The sequence below is a fragment of the Porites lutea genome, chromosome 2, assembly GCF_958299795.1.
Source record: "Porites lutea chromosome 2, jaPorLute2.1, whole genome shotgun sequence".
NCBI classification, from domain to species: domain Eukaryota; kingdom Metazoa; phylum Cnidaria; class Anthozoa; order Scleractinia; family Poritidae; genus Porites; species Porites lutea.
In genome coordinates, this window is record NC_133202.1 from 54,240,032 (window position 1) to 54,254,619 (window position 14,588).

Here is a 14,588-nt window from a genome sequence, read left to right on the forward strand (position 1 = left end):
GCTAGGTGGGGCTTGCCAATCAGTAATGAACTGTACGGACCTGGCCTTGCACCATAAGCTACCCGCGAAGCGTCTGAGAAATTAAGGTTTTTTCATGAAGCTCTATCTGAAACTCGACAGGCTTACCGCATCTTATGCATGGTTGAATTTGACCTGTAACCATGGCCCCCCCCCGGGGATTTGCAATTTTTTTCTTTCTTGGAGGTCTGACCCCACCCCAGGGCACGCAGAAATAGACATCTCCCCACCGCCGAGCCCCTGATCGACCTCATAATTAAACGTTTTTTGGTATATCGTTTTGATCCCGTACAAAAGCTAAACGACACGTTTACAGAACTTTTATAAACGTTTTCCAGAGTTAATTGAGAGAAGGATAACGGACGTCATAATGTAGTTAAAACACGAACATTAAATTAGAAAATGAAAACGAAGACGAAAACTCTTAAAAAAGCGGCTCCTTGATAGAACACTTCATAGGAAAACTGGACTGAAACTCTGTTTATCTATGTACTTTATCAAAAGCCTTGTATCCGTTTTCATGTAATTTTTCTTATCTTTAGAGCTAGGCTGAAGAAATATTTCTGTCCTTCTTTACCGAAGAATAAACTCAGTTTGAGTACGCATCATACGCACATTCCTTTCAAATTTTAAAACATACCGTTACATATACATACTTTGATTTTGATAGGTTATTCCTCTCCAACCAGCCTCTGACAAATTCCTGCGTTTTTCCTTAACAATACGCAGTCTTGAGGTCCGCAATCATCGTGTCAACTGCGCGAGAAATGATATGTACTTCGAAGAATCACGAGAAGACATTTTTTATTTGCCCCATCCCCTACCCCTGGGACAGGACCGCTTCAAAGAATTCTCCACCCCGGGCCCGAAGGGCTGAACTTGTCCCGGGAGTTGCCCGGGGGGATGGTAACAAGTCAAATTGAACCATGCATTATAACTTCAAAAATGGAAAATCTTCTCAATCGGTAAATCATTGAATCAAGCTCGACAACGGGTCAAGTAAATACAAGTAACATTGACAGTTTTTAAGTCCTTTACAGATGCATTTTACTGAAATTCGCGTGCCAGAGATAGAGAAAAAAAAATTACGGCATGATCTACAGTGTATTTAACGCTGAATTATTATTTGAAATCGAGGGACGCGTGAATAGTGGCAGAATATTTTCCTAGCCGCCAAGGGATAAATAATCCTAAAACCGCCATTTACCGAGATTGAAAGAGGTCGCTTTTCCGCTGTTTTCCCCAGCTCTACCAAACCAACTGAGCCAAGGTAACCTTGTCCTCAGGGTTGCTAGTTTGCTGTCTCTTTCTAAGGCAAAAGCCTTTACTTTATATAGATGTCATTTTACCAGATATCGCAAACGCCTTCCAAATTTGCTTAACTCTAGCTGGTTATGAGGAAATAACCGGGGGATTTGTGGCAATAAGAAATGGAGAAATCGATCGAGGTAGGCATTTATGAAGAACAGGTTTAGTTATAGTGGAGCAGTTCTGCCATGTGACATGTTTTTAACGATTAGTTAATCTTAATTTCTAATATTAAGTATACATGGCATTCATGAAAACCAAGTTTCAGTTAGATTGGTTCTAGTTAGGTTTGCATTTTTGTTTAGGATAGTTAGGTTATCAAGAATTTTTATACTCCTGATAGAATTTACCGTGTTTAATAATAATAAAAAGAACTATTCTATTTTTCTATTCTATTCTATTCTATGAGGCCATTTCGATACAGCATCGTGGCGAATTAACTTTCGCATGGTATAAAGTATTATATCTATATCTATATAAGTATTATATCCATTATCTAAGTACATAAGTATCGAGAATTTTATAAGTGAAATTTAGAATTTTTCGTTGGGCTGCTCACAAGAGAGAAAGGTTTAAGTCGATTTAAGCAATCTATGTTAACCTGGTGTAACCCTGTTTTTACAAACGGCTATCATCTGTATGTCCATCATCGCTTTCCTTAACCATCATCTCTTTCATGGTGTCACCTTGTTGATCTGATGTTGTAAAGGTCTCCAAAGTTGGTTGGTTACGCGTTTCCGGTAATGTCATGCATAGTAGCGCGGCAATCAAAGCGTTGATACCCATGATGCCAAACGGCAGGAGAGGATGAACACGTTGCTGTTGTAGAGGAAGATAACAAATAACGATTATCGACAATTCGTACTTAATATGTCCTTATGACCGAAGGCCTTTCAATTGATTAGATGACTTTTGTTTTGTTATTTAAACCTAATTCGTTGGGATTTCAAACTGGAGCACGGTGTGAAGAGGAGGGCTTCCAACAACTGTCAACTTCCAGAGAAGGTACTTGTATAATTCCTTAAGTCACAAGTTATCCGCAATTACTAAAACCAAGAAATAGACCAAAAAAATGTCATTGTTCATGGTATCATCAAGGGCCTTCTTAATAAAATCATATCTCCTGAATGTTACTTAAGTAACAAAACTTTCATTGACCACAGGTAACAAAGTAGAGGATGAACAGCTAGAGCTTTTAGAGTAAAAAAGTTGGCAAAATTTTGTTTTCTTGCCTTGAGACGCACCCCGAAATTACAACACATTGTGAGCTTTATGAATCCAACATTTGACGAAAACATGTTGCGCCTTATAACCCAAAAAATACGGTGAAAAAAAGTTTCATATGACCTTCTTAAAAGGTTTTCGCTTTCTGACACAAAATGTAACATCTTTGAAGACTAATGGCCAGTATAGTCGGATCAGGAGAAACTGTACAACAAAAGTCTTCAAGCACCAAGGCATCAAAAAATTCGTCACCCTGTTTCTTCCGACCCGACTGATTGACCAGAGGGTCTCCAACGATGATTTTGTTCAGGCCTTACATTGCTGATCTTAGCATTTAATGACAGGTCACTTTAAAATAGGATAAACGTACCGAAAAGACAACGTAGGGAGAAAGGAAAGAACCAACACGAGCAGCAGAAGTCGAAGTTCCCATACCGATATTTCTGTGGATTGCAGGAACACTGATTAGTTTATAACTAATCTAAATACAGACAATGCTTGAGACAGTCGTTCTAAATGTTTCCCTCGGCGAGAATGTAGACTACTGAAAATCTTTTTAAACACTAACAAAAGGTTTTCATGCCTCATGCCTGGATGTAAATAGAAGAAAAAGAGAAGACATTTACCTAATGACAGTTGGAAACAGCTCAGCTGAATAAACGTAGAATCCGTCAAAAGCAAACACGATGAAAAACTTGGCGATGCATAGTGAAAATATTATTTTCCCAACTAATATTCCTAAAAAAGGAAACATTAAAATGAAACAAAGACTTTAGAAAAGCAGTTGATATTATTTACATAACGAAACGTCTGAATTGCTTTCTTCTTTAGATCGCCACATTACCCCTAGGGTAAACTGGGAAACTAATTTTTAAAAGGCTAATCTATAAATATGATTGGGATGCAGTCGTTGCTTTCGGGGAAACCCAGACAAAACTATCTTTACGTCGGCCTAACCCCGCCCTCGCGTTTTAAAAGAGACACACTTGTTTCTTTCATCTTGAGAATACTGTAATAAGTTTTTTTTCCCTTCACTTTATATACTGCTTCTATTTTTGTCTTCAATTTCTTTGAATTAATGTACATGTATGTAAGACATGTTTCCTCACGTAAATGATGTTTTTTTTTAATAAAAAAAGCTACATTTGATATATTAAAAGTCCTTTTTTTAATAAGGAAAAGCAGAAAACTTAAAGGACCTAAAACGTGAATAAATGCCTTACATTAACGATATTTTGCTGACAACTTCTTGAGAAACGACAATGGGTGGGAGTCACATGTTTAAAACGCAAATATGTTAGCCAAAACTGTTATAATTATACTCGAGTTATACGATAGCTTGTTAAAAATTGTTATACCTGTGTTGTTTCCATCATCAAATAGTGTAAGTAATACCGAACCAAAGGCACCAAAAGCAGAGAAAAACAGACCGCAGCAGATGGTTTTCTTACGACCAAATCTACAAGAATGGTAAAAAAAAGTCACATATAGTAGTAAGATGAGCGAAGGTGTAATTCAGCTATTTGAGCTATTTAAATTACAAATGAAGAGAGTAAAGAAATTAAAAAGAATGGGGAAGTGTAAATGAAAAATGCATCAATGGCCAAGGCATTGGAGAGCAGGAGAGCATTGACTAACGGAGAAAAACGACTAGTGTGTGGTGCGGAAGCATAAACCTTAAACAAGCAAGGTTGCATACCGGTTACAGCCCCATGCCAAAGCGGGGTAAGCCACTAGTGCAATGGTGCTTGTTATAAAGAAGTTGAGATACATGTTGCCTCCTACTGTGGGGGAGCTGAAGGACACTCCGTAATACACCATGCCATTAACGAACCTAAATTGAAAAAAAAAAAAAAACTGTTTTATCATTGAAACTTCGGTAAATGTAAATGTTGAGAGCTTTGATTACCGCAAATAATTTACGGCACTGTAAACAGCTAGAAATAAACTCACGACCTGGCTAACTTATGCTTAATCGCACAGACAAGCAATCGCAGAACCAAATGTCAATTATTTCTTTTCTCCTCAGTTATTTTATTTTCTCCCCACCTCTTTATGTCTCTGTCAAACCGGTTAAACCACCTAAGCATAGGATACGGCCTAATGTAAATAAGATTTTCCCGCATTTTATCCATAATCCATAAGATGAAGTCAAATTAATGAGATTCCCCAGCAAAATAAACAAACAAACAAACAAAATCAAGTAACCGTTGCGCCCTAAACTACTCTAAACAACATGTAAACTTCGTGTTTTTACTTAGGAATGCCCCGCTCTTCCTGCATGTTGCCGGCTATTTCGCACTTGTTGCTGTAAAACTCACCAGAACTGTAAAAAAGAGAAAAGCTTCTTTTTTAAACTGATTTTTTTCGGAAAGAAAAAGCTCTTTCATTTAATGCTCAGTTTAAGACAAGGGTCACTCTTGCGTTTTTGTTTTGAGTACTTAGCCTGAATTTATCAATGCAGAAGCATGTGTAGGAATTAAAGTAAATTGAAAATTTGATAACTCACCAGCAAAACCAAGAAACAAGGGTCTTGTGCGCTATTGATTTAGACTTGAACAAATCTCTCAAGTCTCCAAGTCGCTGTTTTTCACAGTCCTGCAGTTTTTCATGCGGTATCGGCTTCTTGTTAAATTTAGCTACTTTGTGAAGGATGTTTTCTGCTTGTTTTGTTTTGCCCTTCACCAAAAACCAACGGACTGATTCTGGAGAAAAACTGTGATAAAGCAAAGAAAAAAAGACGTTATGTTGTCTTTCTAAGGGGGGATCACGTGAGCTGTGCTTGCTCACTTGTCGAGATCTTGGCACGTTGATAAAACGCGAAAAAAAAAAAAAAAGATTATATGACAGCTGAGCAAGCCTTGATGGCCAGGAACCCGGTACCGTAATGCCGGGATCCTGGCTCAGAATCGGCTGGAAATTTTCCGTGTGATCCGGCACGCACGCCGGGTAAGCCTGGCGAACAAAACCAGCAACAGGACTTAGCAACAGGACCGCGAGTAACACAATGCTCATGCACAATCCTTTTAATCTATCTGTAAACATACTGGCTCGGAGCTGGCTCTCCTCATGTAATACGGAATAAATGTCACTTGGCAAAACCGATGCCAGCTCGACAAAACGGTCAAGTCCGCCTCATGCAATCAGGGCCAACTCTGTTACATTTCTAACCCCAATAAAACAAGAACGCTCTCCCTAGCTTTGAGTTTCGCTTACTTGGAGATAACATAAGAAATGAGGAGGCGATTAGACCGTGAGCAAGCGAAAAAGTAAAATTATACTCTCGACCTACTGACTGAAAAGAATAATAAGACTGCTCGCGATCTGGGAGGCGATTAATTCTACACGAAACAGAATTTCCTCGCTAAAAGTTTTTCAATTCCTACTTTATTGACGATCGAGTATACACCGAATGCAAATATGGCGGATCTCTCGGTCGGCCCGGGTCTAGTTGCGCGAAAGCGAGGCTAGTGAGGCCTCGATAGTTTTGTTTTGACTGCGTGCTCGCTTCACTTCAGAAGAGAAGACTCACGAAACTATTAGAATGGGTAAATAACTGAAAGATTCATGGTTCTGTTTCAAGTTTGCTTAGTCCGTTCTCTTACCAAGGAAAGGTAGATGTCCTCGAGGACGAGTGAATCCGCCGTCGCGACTTACCAATCTTTAGGCGCTCTCAGGGACACAACGACAAACAACAAGGGCGAATGTTTTTTCATAGTCTTTACGATCCAGTGTTCAAGAGTTTGAGCAGTGCCATAGAAGAAGCAATTTTTGGAAAATCGCTGTTAGTTTATCTCGAAACCATTCGACAAGTTGATAAAATAGATCACGCGCAAGGTCAAATACTACGCTCGAATACTTGCACGCTCTTTTTCTTCCAGAATCTTTTTTCTTCTTCTTACTTTCTTAGTTGGCAACGGTTCCTCCGTTAGTTTTTTCAGTGCATTTTGGTCAAGGACTGTTCTTGAAATATGTCGCTTTCTTCTGGTTCTTACATAGTTTCACAGGCCACGCTTGTAGGATTAACAGGCGATTGTTATTGTTGTTGTTTTCAGCGGGAAATCTAAAAGATCTTACGGTCCACTTCGGATGCTCCCGTTCTCGAGAATGTTTACCTTTTGTTGGATAAATAACAGATCATGCAAACATCTTGGAACAGCACCATCTCTTGTGAAAATTATTTCATTCAAAGACTTTCGTGAGTCTTCTCATCTAAAGTAAGTGAGCGAGCACAGTTTCGCTGTAAAGTGCTTCCCATCGCCGCGCCGAATCGCATGAATCCTTAAGTTTCTTTGTGAAAAGATCTCGGGATAGTAAAGGCTATTCCAGCTAGAGTAAAATTTTCTTTTTAGTGGCCCTCAGGCATGCAACAACTCGATGCAAACCATATCGATCGACTCAATCGCTAAGACGCGCAGTCAAAACAAAACTCTCGAGGCCTAACTAGCCTCGCTTTCGCGCAACTAGACCCGGGCCGGCCGAGAGGTCCGCCATATTTGCATTCGGTGTATTCTTCAGGATATTCACTTTTTAGATGGTATTCGACGATTTCTTACTGAATTGATAAATAAACGGAAATCAAGGAAACGTGATATTTCAATCATCGCCAAAAATAAACCGTATGCTCATCACAAGACTCATTTGCATACTATCAAAGTTTACAACACCCGACCAGTTATCCTCACTATCGAAGTTGTGCTCATTAAGATTGTTGTCTTTTTTGTTTCGACCACCGAAGTAGTCACTTGTTCCAAAGCTTTCAAGCAATAGAATTCGTGAACCGACCCGTTCAATGAAAGTCGTCACGATTCTTATTCCCAGTTTCCACGGCCTCCGCTAGGAACGCCTGGGACCACGACCCACCACTATTTGAGGCAGACACTACGAAAAACGAAAAATAAAACGCTTGCATTTTCTGAGTCTCGCCGCTAAAGCAAGCGAGACTAATAAATTATGCGCTTAATCCCATTACCTATGCCCAGTGAAAGTACTGGTAATATTGTAAATATTATAGCTGATTTTGCTTCATTTTTCTCGGTCCAATAACTTTAGCCACAGGTAACTGAAGCCAGTTTGTTAGTGATCGAATAAGGTAACACATTACCTTTGAATTGCCAATATACTCAGAGTTCGATGGCATATTGAACCAAGAATGAGAAACTATGAGCGTGTAGTTCGATATAAACTTAGAAAGATTAATGACCTCATTATGAGAACATGTACGTTTCGCGAGCACGCTCCTTTTTTCGAATCCTTTCCCCCAAGTTTCTGGTTTCTCGTGTTCGATTACTGACAAAACCTATCAAATAAGGGGAAAGGGACTTACAACCATCCAAGAAGAAAAGGAATTGCTGGGGCACCCATTATTAGAGAGAGCTTTCGCCAGTCCCTAACCAGATATGCTAGCCCGGCCAGCGCCATGTTGGATAGGTTGAATGAATACCAAATGGAGCAACCGGCAGTGCTTCGGTGGCGAATTCCCACGAGCTCTGTCAGCAGAACATACGAGGCAATACTATATCCACCTGACGGGAAAAAAAAACGTGTCAGGACTTTTTTCAACCAAAAAATCTTTCCTTGGTATTGATATTCTTCCATGAAGTAGTGGCTGAAATACTGACACGTGTTCCGATTCTGATTGGTCACCAAAAAATTAGTCCATGCGCAACTGACGCTTAACTGATTGGGTTGAATTGAACTCTTACGCCAATTTCTACAGTGCAGATCGTAGACATTGTTCAAAGATTTCAATGACGCGGGAGCACTTTTACAGAGATCTTAGTTAGTTCTAGAGTACGCTGCATATGCAATTGCCTGCCAAAAGAAAGTTAGAACTTTTACGAGACGATTGGCGAGTGTTAAAGAAAATATAGCACATTGTTTATTTATTTCATTACTGTGTTTCGTAGTGACAGACTACTTTTGTTTAGCTACAGTACGGTGCTTAGTTGTGAGCATCGTCGTATGTAGTCTTTTGATTTGGTGACAAAAATAGTAATAATAATAATGATAATAATAATAATAATAATGATTTTTAAAAAATAAAATAACTTTATTCATAGATTCAAAAAAATAGACTATTTACAGATTCAAGAATATGAATATTAAAATATATACCCTATGTACATTCTTCTTGTGTACGAAAGAGAATTGTCGTAAAATGACTATCTAAAAACTACTAATAGCAATTATAAAAAGGCATGAAAAAGTTAATAAAAAAATAAAACTATCTAAAAATAATTCAAACTGATAAAATAATAATAATAATAATAATAATAATAATAATAATAATAATAATAACAAAACAGGCCACTGTCACTTCTTGACTAACCTATTCCAAATCCAATCAGGCATCGAAAGAAAGCAAAAAGCCAAAATGCGTGCGGGAAAGCTGCTGTAAGGCTAAATATAGAAACGATGGCTCCAGATATGTACATGGTGATTTTCCTGCCAAACTTGTCGCTAAATGGACCCACTGCAACTCCTCCCAGAAAGAAGCCAACGAATATCATAGACGATCCAATAGTACCGTACAGGCCCCGCTCACATACCAGGTCAAACTGTTCAATCAAAAGAGACAATGCAAACATGTCAGCGGAAGAGCTTAGAGGGATGTCAGGCCATTTGCTATCTTTTTAAAAAGGTAAAACGTATCTTCGAATCAATTGAACTAGACAAGACAAGACAAGACAAGACATTTATTATCATAATATTACAAGTACAATTTTTTGGCACGCAGTTAGCAAGAAAACGCTAGTCGAGGCGTGCCAAATTAATTCCATTACAAAAGAGATATTACATTATATAATAAGTAAAAAGTAAAGAAAAAGAAAAGAAGAAATATGTGTAGTGAATTCAAAAGCAAGAAAGACATCGTTTTCTTCAGCTTTGCTTTAGGTTTTAGTAATAGAAATTTAACAGCGATTTACACCGAACTAGAGCTCAAAAATAGTGCGACTTACTCGCTCGAAGGCCATGCGCAAAAACATAATGGTCTGGTTTTGCTATTAAAACCTATTTCAGCTCATGGAAACCGTTTCCTGTCGTTTGTTGATACGGATGACAAAGATGGACATGGATTTGAAACTTGAAGATAATAGGCCAAGTTTTAATGCATTGGACCTAGAAGTGATTATGGTTACAGTGCTCTCTGGTGAAATTTATGTAATGTATTCTTTTTGACTCTACAGGATCATTTCGTGTATGGCTAGAGGCACCAATGATGTCAGCAAAGAATTGACCTAAAACAGGGCTAGCAATAAGTTAACTTTAAGTTTACTTCTCAGGAAGCTTTACTTCGTGCACTTGTAAAATCTAGTCATTGCACTACTATCAGATAGCTTCTCGAAACAGAGTGGTTTCTACGGCCAGGTGGGAGGTAACTTGATTTTGTTTTGTATCACTGCGCGGTGTAATTAGCTAAAACAATCATCCGTTGACCTTTTCCAGCCCGTCAGAATTATAGCCAAAAACAAGTGACATTTTTCCCCCGCATAAGAGACGTTACAGGTTCGATCCTGGCTGTGTGCTCTGATTGGTCCGTTGAGAAGACATGCTCTGACAAAACCGACAAAATTTATTGTATGTTTTTTGTCTTTGTTTTAGTTTCTTCGATAACACCTTTCCAATATTTGTAAATTAAAACTGCCAGCGTAGCATTTTCCCAAACAGGAAAACACACTTTTGATATCTTATTCCCTTGTATAAGAAGACTACGCGACCACAAACACTAACAATAGTGGGAAAAAGCGCAATCGTAATTCAGATTTTACGTAGCTTCCAATGAAGATCATCTTTAATTCAATTTTATGGCTGATCATACTGACACCAGTTACTTCTACATAACGGACATCTTTACACGCACCTACACAGTACATAGCCACCTACTGTTGTTTCAACAGTGGCTGCTGTGTAAAAGTTCGACTGCTTGGCGATATTCAGAAGCATGAAAGTTAAACTCATTCTCGGATTTTAACATCTTTAGTTACCTCAGTCACAACAGAAGTGAAATCTTCAACAAACTCCCACTGATCACGAGGAATGTCACATCTGAAGCTGTAATTGTCGTGTCTGGGCCTCATGGTTCCGTTTAGCGGACAGACACTGCTGTTGGACACACATTTCCAGGCCGGCTCGGCGGTGATAAAGGCCACTATCATAACAGGCCAACCAAACCAGAAGAACATCAAGCCATTTAGAAAAATCAGAAGAGAGATTTGATAATGACCAAAGCTTCCGATCTTCTCAAGGTACTGATCCGTTGTCAGCGTCATCTATGAGTGTGGTGATACATATTACATACAAACATACTTAGATACATACATACATAAACTAACCCTACGTTCGGATCCTTCAGTTGAGATTTGTGCCTGGCTCTGATCGATTGCGATCACAAAGTTAGCATAATATGCTAGTAGCAGTGCTCGTATATTTCTAAAATATTAATGGCAAACATATTCATGCTATTTACGTCTAGAAACTTGAAGAGTGCATGATTCATTGTCTGAAAACTGTAAAAACCCAAACACGTAACAACCAGGTAACGTAGCGTAGTTCTGTGGAAAGAGCCCTGGGTAACTTCCTTTGGGACCAACGTTCCATGAATGTGACAATACGTAGACCAAAAAAAAAATGATTTTGCTTGTAACACTGATCTCGGGCCCAAAACCTTGGTTGCAAGATCAATAAATGACAGCAGCGCTTTTTTTTCGGAAAATAGATGAAAATTATGAAAATTATGCTCGTAATGACGAATTATGGCAAAAAATACGCTAGCACAATCTATCAAAGCCAACCAGGCTCTCGATCAGTGCGGACGAGCAAGCAGTGAGCGAGGAGTGAAATAGAGAACGAGCGAAAAATTGCAGGAGGAGATAAGAAGAGAACCTGTAAGCACCTTTTCAAATACCTCAATCCACCTACCAGCTTGCTCACTTTCAGAAAAACCGTTTCTCTTGTCAAAATATCAGATGCCAAAACGTCAAAAGGTGCGGTGTAGGAGGTTTTCACATGTTTGTTAGACTCTACGCGTGCGTAGCCAAATGATCGATGTAAGTGTTGAAGTAAACTGTCACAACTGACCAATCATAGGGTATATCAGCCAATCATATGTTATGTACCAGGAACTCGTATACCCGAATCTGAGGTCTTGAAAACTATGCTTACAGGTTCCAGTACTCAATCTCTCCCCAGCCCCCGCGTGGTTTTCGCGCAACGTTTTTTTTCGATCCGCTTTCTTCACTATCTGGGAGCCTGGACCAGTGGAACAGTCTGCAGTAATTACTGCTAGTATTACAGAATCGGAAGAACCTTTAAAAATATAGTCAAGTACTCATAATAAATAAAAAGACTTTAGATAAAGCACTAAACACATGAAGGACTAGTCACGGTTGTAAGAAGGAGCTTTTTTAATGTTTATAACGTGACATTGTCTGTTTCAGGAGGAATTTTCACCATAGAAAAGATATCATGTAATAATTAGACTGCAAAACAGTCCGTACTTTTGCGTATTCAGGTAAGCGCAAACAGTCAAACAAAAGGCCTGAAGCGAAGCTGAAAACAGAGAGCGATACTGGTGAGAGACGCTAAAAATACACTTTTTTTCTCTCACCTACACGCCCTACGGGGTTGTAAGTCTCGCGTACTTCGCGCATGAGACTCTTACGCTACGCTAAACCTATTTTGAGAAAAAAAAAAACCCGACTGTTTTACAGTCTAATATATAATCAATCATTCATTCATTTAAAGTTAGTCAGTCTGCAGGTAAACTAAACCAGCCAACTGAAATCGTCAGCCGGTTAGTCGGTAACTTAATCGATTAGTCTCTAACTACCTGTTCATCAAACCGTTACATCTGTCCGCCTAACTGCCCGTCCTGACCTATGGATGAGATCTACCAATGTTCTTCCAATTAAGCTATTTAGGCCAGGCGGGAGATAGTGGTTGTCGGTGATGATTGTTTTAATTTGCGAAGGAGGAAAAGAGAATGGCTTTGATTCCCCCTAAGGTTCAAAGAATTTTTCTTGCCTCACATGGTTCCGTAATTCCCTCAGGGGTAACCCTTAACGGGAATAGCTAGGGTTGTTTTCTAGAAGCACTCCAGCGATGAATCTTTTGTTCCAACATTTGCGTTACAAGGGTAAAATACTTTCTCTTCTCCGCAACTGACCATCATAACCACCTACGACTTGCTCTCTTCCCCATGGCCTCGTGGCTCAGTCGGTAGAGTAACAGTGGATCCAAAAGGAAGAGGCTCAACGATTTTTTCTTTTCCTCGCGTAATTCGTTCTTTTAGCGATTCCCTATCATAGAGGAAACTGTAGCGCTTTCATGCACTCACTGTTAATTCCCTGTTCCTCCATAAATTTGCTGCTCTTCTTAACCTCCTGTCTGCCTACCTAGGGTCTGTCTACCTCTCTGTCTGTCTGTCTCCGAGCGTCGATCTTTTTATTTTTCATTTTCTGGCTTCCATTTCCCTTTTTGATTGTTCACGGACAGCACGGCCCTCCACACGTCCAATACCCCAGACCACACAGTTGCGATGTCTCAGGGGGTAAACTTCTCACAAACTAATTAATTTCAAATAACACAGGCGAAAAGAGTGCATTGACAGGCAATTTCGTTAGAGCGGTGAAGGAAAGGTGACCCTCAGTGGGGATGGGTTGGGTACGTTGGGTTGGGATCAGTCTTATGAAGCGTGGCGTGATTGCAGCATTTATTTAGCATTCGTGGATGTGATCACGATAGCTAACGTGAAATGGACTGATTGTTTAAAGACACAGCAGAGCTGATGCGAACGTTCAGTTTTGTTTTGTGTCTTTTTTGTTAGTGCAAAACCGCTTTAACAATATCAGATTTTTTTTTTCTTTCTTGAAATGCCTTCTGTGTACATGTTACGTTTCCTTTTGTATATTTTCGTGCCATCGGTCAGACAATATCGTTACAAGCTGAATAGCGCGTGACATTTTTCAGTTGTTAATTGACTTAATTGCATTATTTGCGAGATGTGTCGGTCACTTTTTTTTTCTTTTTTTTTTCACAAAGGTACCATCCTGGTCTCGGTTGTCTTTATTCTTTCCGCTCAAATTAATTTCAGGGCTCAACTTCGCTTGAAGAGAAAGGAGAGAGCAATCTCTTGGGACCAAGGTAATTCAACACTGGGAGCTATTTATCGATTCTACACAGAAAATATATGAACCGATAAAAGAAAAATGAGATGTCGTTTGCGTGCTCAGTTATTCAGATGAATGAGCTTTAATTTAAACTCGAAGAATGACCGCCTAAAGTTGCATTGCCAAAGCAAAATGATGGAAAATTCGAGTTTGAGTTCATAACAAAAAATCATTAGCATACTCCTGTTTGGCGAGTGAATCAACAAGTTGAGTCTTCAAATGCCGATAATCTGAACGTTTTTTGATTCGTAAGTGCGACTTTTCGTGCGTGGAGTGTAATTTAGGTGTAATGCACATTCGTACATGTGTACATGCTTTTTATAATACCTATTATCTACATCATCGCACTAACCTCAAATCACGGGGGAAGCTGTAATCTTCCAAATAATGGACACTTCTGACAAACAAATAACAAAGCAATTGTCTTGCGAGCTGCGAGCTTTGCGGCTGTGGCTGGGGCTTAATGGTTGCGTGACTGGCACGTAAACCACAACGGTTACACTGGACTGCGGACTATGGGTTCAGGAATAAATTAGTACGGAACGTAGATTGAATCTTGGTGCGGATTACTATCCAAATTGCCGCTGACAGTTGTTCCTGGGTATCGTTTTATTACCTATACTGTAGTCCGTAGTTAGTTGTTAGTGCCTAGTAAGGTTTGTAATCTTACGGTATTAAAGGCAGTGAGCCTCTCTATGAGCACCTCCGTTTTCGTCACATGTAAAATAGCCAAATTAAGTTTACTAAAAAGACAAAAATTAATGAGATGACATGTACGGTATATACGGTATATACTGTATTCACAGTGATTCCAAGCCTTGTAGAAGTCGAACGTCCATCGGAAAACTTTAATTCATTCGGGGCATG

At 39.3% G+C, this 14,588-nt stretch overlaps 1 protein-coding gene across 2 annotated transcripts; it reads right to left on the reverse strand.

Annotated features, from left to right (window-relative positions):
- Positions 1 to 856: 856 nt before the first annotated feature.
- LOC140927214 (organic cation transporter protein-like) lies at positions 857 to 14,151 on the reverse strand. Of its 2 annotated transcripts, XM_073376854.1 has the most exons (10): positions 14,074 to 14,151; positions 10,539 to 10,823; positions 8,882 to 9,110; positions 7,877 to 8,075; positions 5,060 to 5,266; positions 4,250 to 4,384; positions 3,909 to 4,009; positions 3,177 to 3,288; positions 2,921 to 2,993; positions 857 to 2,145 (listed from the first exon to the last, which is right to left on the reverse strand). In XM_073376854.1, the coding sequence occupies exons 2-10, from the start codon at positions 10,821 to 10,823 to the stop codon at positions 1,945 to 1,947; spliced, it is 1,542 nt and encodes a 513-aa protein (XP_073232955.1). In that variant the 5' UTR covers positions 14,074 to 14,151; the 3' UTR covers positions 857 to 1,944. The 2 variants fall into 2 exon arrangements, with proteins under 2 accessions (XP_073232955.1, XP_073232956.1); XM_073376855.1 differs by lacking the exon at positions 2,921 to 2,993 and having other exon boundaries at positions 1,948 to 2,145.
- Positions 14,152 to 14,588: the final 437 nt, after the last annotated feature.

What these genes read in the sequence shown, in the direction of transcription:
- LOC140927214 (XM_073376854.1), bottom strand. Translation starts at nt 10,823, where the DNA reads ATGACGCTGACAACGGATCAGTACCTTGAGAAGATCGGAAGCTTTGGT. An exon ending in CCTTTTCTTCTTGGATGGTT is followed by an intron (nt 5,267 to 7,876) that starts GTAAGTCCCTTT and finishes GCTTTATCACAG; the next exon opens with TTTTTCTCCAGAATCAGTCC. An exon ending in TTGGCATGGGGCTGTAACCG is followed by an intron (nt 4,010 to 4,249) that starts GTATGCAACCTT and finishes CCATTCTTGTAG; the next exon opens with ATTTGGTCGTAAGAAAACCA.